At 44.3% G+C, this 8,142-nt stretch overlaps 1 protein-coding gene across 1 annotated transcript; it reads left to right on the forward strand.

The window, feature by feature from the left end:
* Window positions 1-428: 428 nt before the first annotated feature.
* LOC140076820 (olfactomedin-4-like) lies at window positions 429-8,142 on the forward strand. The gene is made up of 5 exons (XM_072123558.1): window positions 429-493; window positions 1,019-1,168; window positions 5,450-5,662; window positions 5,860-6,022; window positions 7,223-8,142. The coding sequence occupies exons 1-5, from the start codon at window positions 437-439 to the stop codon at window positions 8,044-8,046; spliced, it is 1,407 nt and encodes a 468-aa protein (XP_071979659.1). The 5' UTR covers window positions 429-436; the 3' UTR covers window positions 8,047-8,142.

Genomic DNA, 8,142 nt, shown 5'->3' on the forward strand with positions numbered 1-8,142 from the left:
CACACAAAACAAGCTGTTGATGGAAAAATTTATAGATATATATTTTTTTGTTTACTGAAACTAGTGAAATGACCTGTGTATTTTGGGTAGTGATACTATTATATAGAACCACAAACAACAAAAACTCCATTATACACATAAACGCGGCGGAACTGCCAGGTTTTTCATGTTTCAGTTGAGTACGGTAGTTGATAAAAATGAATCAATAATCTCACGTGGTCTCTATGTTAAAAACTCATCAATCTACGAGACCCGTCATTGTAATTACTCATTAGGCAGATATCCGGATCTCATGGGATTTCTTTCCAATGGATGAGAACCGAATATACGTAACATGAGCTGATAACACGGAGTAGGGGGAGTATACCCATCGCTGTATATAAAGTCGGTCATAGTATCTGTCCGGTAGTGAAGATTGGAAACCATAATGGGCACCATGATCCCCTTCTTCATTTTGCTCCTTGGCATCTGCCAAAGTCACGCCGCCAGCCTGGTGAGTTCTACTCAAAGAGCTTTTACATTCTTTCCAAAAAGTTTGTCGTAGGTTTTACTGAGCTTATGCTGAGCTGGGATGTAAAAGTTGTTGTACCAAGTATGATGGTTACCCCCTACCCATAGGACTCCCTGCTGTAACCCCACCGATCACAAGACCAAATCCTTAGACCGTTCCCACTAATTCAAAACATCCTGTCACCCATTCATATTTTAGGATCTCCTTTAATGAAGCGGTAAAGCAAATGCTAAACCTCCGCCTCCACTTGTGACAACGGGAATCGGTCGGGGAACATTGTGATGGTTGTTATGTGAACAGGGAATAAAAATCAACCTTGGTATATTACCTTAAACTCTGCTGGAGCCAAATCTGCTCACCAAAAATTGTCCCTCCACCACCATCCCTGCATCTTTTTACTGGAGAATTCATTGTTTCTGTTATTGATGGAATTTTACTTGTATTTACAAATGCTAAATTCACCCATTGATTGATTCTTCTGTAAGACATAATGTTGTGTCTCACCAGATTCATAACTCCACCGGCTCGCTGGATGAGCTGGGGGTCTGTCACTGCTCTGTGGTCCTTCCAGACTCCACCTTTCCAGTAGATCGATTTGAGAAGTTGGAGATATCAAACCATAACTTATCCATCACTGTGGAGGAGCAAGTCACTAAGGTAATGGAAAAATACTCAAAAAAAGACCAATACTACTACCCTCTACTTGTATTCCTAGAAGGGTATATGTTATTCTTACCCCTGCTACATGAACTGTACTGCCCTCTACCTGTACTACATGTACTGTACTGCCCTCTACCTGTACTACATGAACTGTACTGCCCTCTACCTGTACTACATGTACTGTACTGCCCTCTACCTGTACTACATGTACTGTACTACCCTCTACCTGTACTACATGTACTGTACTGCCCTCTACCTGTACTACATGTACTGTACTGCCCTCTACCTGTACTACATGTACTGTACTGCCCTCTACCTGTACTACATGTACTGTACTGGCTCCTACCTGTACTACATGTACTGTACTGCCCTCTACCTGTACTACATGTACTGTACTGCCCTCTACCTGTACTACATGAACTGTACTGCCCCCTTCCTGTACTACATGTACTGTACTGCACCCTACCTGTACTACATGTACTGTACTGCCCTCTACCTGTACTGAATGTATTGTACTGCCCTCTACCTGTACTGAATGTATTGTACTGCCCTCTACCTGTACTACATGTACTGTACTGCCCTCTACCTTTACTACATGTCCTGTACTGGCCTCTACCTGTACTACATGTACCGTACTGCCCCCTACCTGTACTACATGTACTGTACTGCTCTCTACCTCAACTACATGTACTGTACTGCCCCCTTCCTGTACTGCATGTACTGTACTGCCCACTACCTGTACTACATGTCCTGTACTGCCCTCTACCTGAACTACATGTACTGTACCGCCCCTACCTGTACTACATGTACTGTACTGCCCTCTACCTGTACTATATGTACTGTACTGCTCTCTACCTGTACTACATGTACTGTACTGCTCTCTACCTGTACTACATGTCCTGTACTGCCCTCTACCCATACTACATGTACTGTCCTCTACCTGTACTACATGTCCTGTACTGCCCTCTACCCATACTACATGTACTGCCCTCTACCTGTACTACATGCACTGTACTGCTCTCTACCTGTACTACATGTACTGAACTGCCCTCTACCTGTATTACATGTACTTCACTGCTCTCTACCTGTACTACATGTCCTGTACTGCCCTCTACCTGTACTACATGTCCTGTACTGCCCTCTACCTGTACTACATGTCCTGTACTGCTCTTTATCTGTACTACATGTTCTGTACTGACCCCTTCCTGTACTACGTGTACTGTACTGCACTCTACCTGTACTACATGTCCTGTACTGCCTTATACCTGTACTACATGTCCTGTACTGCCCCCTACCTGTACTACATGTACTGTACTGCCCTCTACCTGTACTACATGTACTGTACTGCTCTCTACCTCTACTACATGTACTGTACTGCCCCCTTCCTGTACTACATGTACTGTAATGCCCTCTACCTGTACTACATGTACTGTACAGCCCCCTATCTGTAATGCATGTACTGTACTGCTCTCTACCTCTACTACATGCACTGTACTGCCCCCTACCTGTACTAAATGTACTGTACTGGCCTCTACCTGTACTTCATGTACTGTACTGCCCTCTACCTGTACTGCATGTATTGTACTGCCCTCTACCTTTACTACATGTCCTGTACTGCCCTCTACCTGTACTTCATGTACTGTACTGCCCCCTACCTGTACTACATGTACTGTACTGCTCTCTACCTCAACTACATGTACTGTACTGCCTCCTTCCTGTACTGCATGTACTGTACTGCCCACTACCTGTACTACATGTACTGTACTGCCCACTACCTGTACTACATGTCCTGTACTGCCCTCTACCTGTACTACATGTACTGTACCGCCCTTACCTGTACTACATGTACTGTACTGACCTCTACCTGTACTATATGTACTGTACTGCTCTCTACCTCTACTACATGTCCTGTACTGCCCTCTACCCATACTACATGTACTGTCATCTACCTGTACTACATGTCCTGTACTGCCCTCTACCCATACTACATGTACTGTCCTCTACCTGTACTACATGTACTGTACTGCCCCATTCCTGTACTACATGTACTGTACTGTCAGATACCTGTACTGCATGTACTGTACTGCCCTCTTCCTGTACTACGTGTACTGTACTGCCCTCTACCTGTACTACATGTCCTGTACTACCCCCTACCTTTACTACATGTACTATACTGCTCTCTACCTGTACTACATGTCCTGTACTGCCCTCTCCTTGTACTACATGTATTGTACTGCCCTATACCTGTACTACATGTACTGTACTGCCCTCTACCTGTACTACTTGTACTGTACCGCCCCTACCTGTACTACATGTACTGTACTGCCCTCTACCTGTACTATATGTACTGTACTGCTCTCTACCTGTACTTCATGTACTGTACTGCTCTCTACCTGTACTACATGTCCTGTACTGCCCTCTACCCATACTACATGTACTGTCCTCTACCTGTACTACATGTCCTGTACTGCCCTCTACCCATACTACATGTACTGCCCTCTACCTGTACTACATGCACTGTACTGCTCTCTACCTGTACTACATGTACTGAACTGCCCTCTACCTGTATTACATGTACTTCACTGCTCTCTACCTGTACTACATGTCCTGTACTGCCCTCTACCTGTACTACATGTCCTGTACTGCCCTCTACCTGTACTACATGTCCTGTACTGCTCTTTATCTGTACTACATGTTCTGTACTGCCCCCTTCCTGTACTACGTGTACTGTACTGCACTCTACCTGTACTACATGTCCTGTACTGCCTTATACCTGTACTACATGTCCTGTACTGCCCCCTACCTGTACTACATGTACTGTACTGCCCTCTACCTGTACTACATGTACTGTACTGCTCTCTACCTCTACTACATGTACTGTACTGCCCCCTTCCTGTACTACATGTACTGTAATGCCCTCTACCTGTACTACATGTACTGTACAGCCCCCTATCTGTAATGCATGTACTGTACTGCTCTCTACCTCTACTACATGCACTGTACTGCCCCCTACCTGTACTAAATGTACTGTACTGCCCTCTACCTGTACTACATGTACTGTACTGCCCTCTACCTGTACTGCATGTATTGTACTGCCCTCTACCTTTACTACATGTCCTGTACTGCCCTCTACCTGTACTTCATGTACTGTACTGCCCCCTACCTGTACTACATGTACTGTACTGCTCTCTACCTCAACTACATGTACTGTACTGCCTCCTTCCTGTACTGCATGTACTGTACTGCCCACTACCTGTACTACATGTACTGTACTGCCCACTACCTGTACTACATGTCCTGTACTGCCCTCTACCTGTACTACATGTACTGTACCGCCCTTACCTGTACTACATGTACTGTACTGACCTCTACCTGTACTATATGTACTGTACTGCTCTCTACCTCTACTACATGTCCTGTACTGCCCTCTACCCATACTACATGTACTGTCATCTACCTGTACTACATGTCCTGTACTGCCCTCTACCCATACTACATGTACTGTCCTCTACCTGTACTACATGTACTGTACTGCCCCATTCCTGTACTACATGTACTGTACTGTCAGATACCTGTACTGCATGTACTGTACTGCCCTCTTCCTGTACTACGTGTACTGTACTGCCCTCTACCTGTACTACATGTCCTGTACTACCCCCTACCTTTACTACATGTACTATACTGCTCTCTACCTGTACTACATGTCCTGTACTGCCCTCTCCTTGTACTACATGTATTGTACTGCCCTATACCTGTACTACATGTACTGTACTGCCCTCTACCTGTACTACTTGTACTGTACTGCCCTCTACCTGTACTACATGTACTGTACTGCTCTCTACCGGTACTACATGTCCTGTACTGCCCTCTACTTGTACTACATGTACTGTACTGCCCTCTACCTGTACTACATGTACTGTACTGCCCTCTACCTGTACTACTTGTACAGTACTGCCCTATACCTGTACTACATGTACTGTACTGCCCTCTACCTGTACTACTTGTACTGTACTGCCCTATACCTGTACTACTTGTACTGTACTACCCTCTTCCTGTACTACATGTACTGCACTGCTCTCTACCTGTAAATACTTACCTGTTTTGCTATACGTGCTATGATTCACTCTTCTCTACTCTCCCTATAAGTAGTGCTTATATATTGCTATATAGGCGTTATTGCTAGGTGCCCCCCTACACTGAAAATATTTTCAGTGTTTCTTTGTTAGAAGCCTTTAGTTGTATGCTCCTGAAATTAACCAACCTGCCACATTCCCACAGATCCAGCACTATGAGAGTATACTGATCATCTACACCGAGAGACTGGTGAACCTGACCAAGCGTGTGGAGGTGATGGAGATGGGTGGTCAGTCATACACGGAGCTGGACTTTGAGTTGGTGAAGTTGGAGATTAGAGAAATGGAGGCTCTGATCCTGCAGCTGAAATCTTCTATGAATGGAACCAATGTTCTGGTGGAGACTCTGTACCAGGAGGTGAGATCAAGGCCTTCGCTTTTATTGTAGTCTGGATTCTGCTTAGATATGAACACAAGCAACTGGACGTCTCCTCCATGGCGGATGAAAAGATACATGAACTGAAAGTTAATTATAGTTAATAAATAGATTGATAACTTAGAACCGTGATTGCTACTCCAACAAACCACCCTCATTTTTTCTACATTCTGCTCTAGATCCGTAACATTTCCATCATGGTGAACCAGCTGGAGGTCTATGATAAGAACAATGTCCTGGTTATCAGAAGAGAAGTTGCTGCGCTGAAGGAAAAACTTGAAAATTGTGAAAAGAACCAGACAAAACCTCTGCCGGTGCCTTCACTTCCTCCACTGGACAATGGTATGTTATACATTATCTGATTATGGACATTTGATGGTAGGTCTCCCCGATACACGTACATGCTAGGAGACTACTGTAACCCATGTAACTTAGTTTGTCCTGAATATATTCTGACCTATTGTTACTACTGCTCAATTTATGAAAATTCTTTAAAGGGGTATTCCAGGAATAAGTATCATTCATATAGTTGTTAGTTGTTATTTAAATTATTGCTCCCCTTATCAGAAAAATGTTGTGGACATACAGTGTAATGGAGAATTAAAATGGAACCTGCCCTTTAATCTCCTAATGTAGAGGAGACACGGGACAGAAGATGGCTGCTGGTCACATGTCCTGCTGCACCTTCCTGCCAGGTCATGTGATCATCACTACATTTGGCTGTAGTCGGCTGGTTGCAGTGCATCCAGTATGGCCAGTGTTGTAATGAGACCCAACTCCATGAGGCAATGTGCAGTGATGGCAATTAGACACATCATTACTATGGTAACAGAGCAGGAGAGTCTGTTAGATCATCAATGGAAACAGAGCGTGAGAGGGGGAGTTGTTACTGAGTGATCATGGGAGTTGTAGTTTTAGCTAGCAGGTGTCTTGAATACAACTTTGCCTATTCTAGAAAACCTATAAAAATTGGTGAATCATAAAAGCAAAGTTTTTAAGCTCTGTTTTGTGATTAAAGACATGGGGGCACATTTACTAAGGGTCCACGGACTGCATTTTCGTCGGGTTTCCCAACTTTTTCCGTTTTGCACCGCATTTAACTGGGGTTTTTGGCATACGCAATCGGATTTTGGCGCAATCACACCAACTTTCATGCGACACAAATCGGGTGTGTGGCCGTCGGCCTTAAGCGCGGGATTTAACATTCAAAATTGTGTCGCAAGCCAAGCTCTTACATGCACCGGGACGACGAAGGTGAACTCCGGCGGACCTGAGTGGGGAAGCGACACATGCAGGAAATTGGACAAACGATCTTAGTGAATCTCGGCAACTCCGAATCCTCGTCGGACAATGCACCTTGGGGATCGGGACGGGACGGGTAAATAAATGTGCCCCATTGAGTTTTGTTTCATTTATTTATAGCATTATTGATTTTTATATTATAGGATCATATTCCCCGATAACCCCTGGTCCTTGTCTCTTATGTCTTGTATAGAGCCACCTCTATCTATTACAAATTTATTTGATGGTTTTATTCTGCAGGTACCTGTCAGCATGGATCCATTAAGGGCATCAGTAAACCATATATAGTGCAGCTGAACTACTATGGAACCGGTTACTTATATGGAGGATGGGGAAAGGATTCATTAGCCGGAGCCGATCAGAATATCCATTGGGTTTCTCCTCTTTATATAGATGGAAGGAAGTTGCTCTATTTACGTACCTACAACACATACGATGATTTCGAGGTCTACAAACATAACTTGGACCGAGGGATCCCTAATGGTTATTATGGACAAGGCAGTGGAATGATTATGTTTAATAACTCCATGTACTTCAATTGCTACGACGCTAACAATCTGTGCAAATACAATCCACAGCTCAATAAAGTGGAACTTAGAGGTACACTCCCTAATGCGGCCTACAACAACCAGTTCTCCTACTCATCCTCGGCCTACCAGGACATTGACATGGCCGCCGATGAAGAAGGGCTTTGGGCGATCTATTCTACTGAAGAAAACATTGGAAACATTGTCATCAGTAGAATAGACCCCATATCGCTTGTAGTACAACAGACCTGGACCACCGGACAGTTCAAGCCGGCGGCCTCCAATGCGTTCATGGTGTGCGGCGTCTTGTATGTAACTAGAGCCATTGACAACAAAGCAGAGGAGATATTCTACATGTATGATACGAAAACTGGAAAGAAAGGGTCGTTGAGTATTATCTTCGAAAAACCAAAGGAAAGGCTGCAGAGTCTGTCCTACAATCCTAACGACCATAAGCTCTACATGTACAATGATGGCTTCTTAGTCAACTACGCCCTCACGTTTGAGCCTCCTCAGGGAGATACATCTCAAATGTAATAATAGTCCACCCCCCCAAAGCAGTGGAGGTCCTCCATAATTTTCTGCTAGGGTAAAAATGGAAAGGATCTGGTTAAAATCTGGACATCTGTACGA

Source organism: Engystomops pustulosus, chromosome 9 (assembly GCF_040894005.1).
Source record: "Engystomops pustulosus chromosome 9, aEngPut4.maternal, whole genome shotgun sequence".
NCBI classification, from domain to species: Eukaryota; Metazoa; Chordata; class Amphibia; order Anura; family Leptodactylidae; genus Engystomops; species Engystomops pustulosus.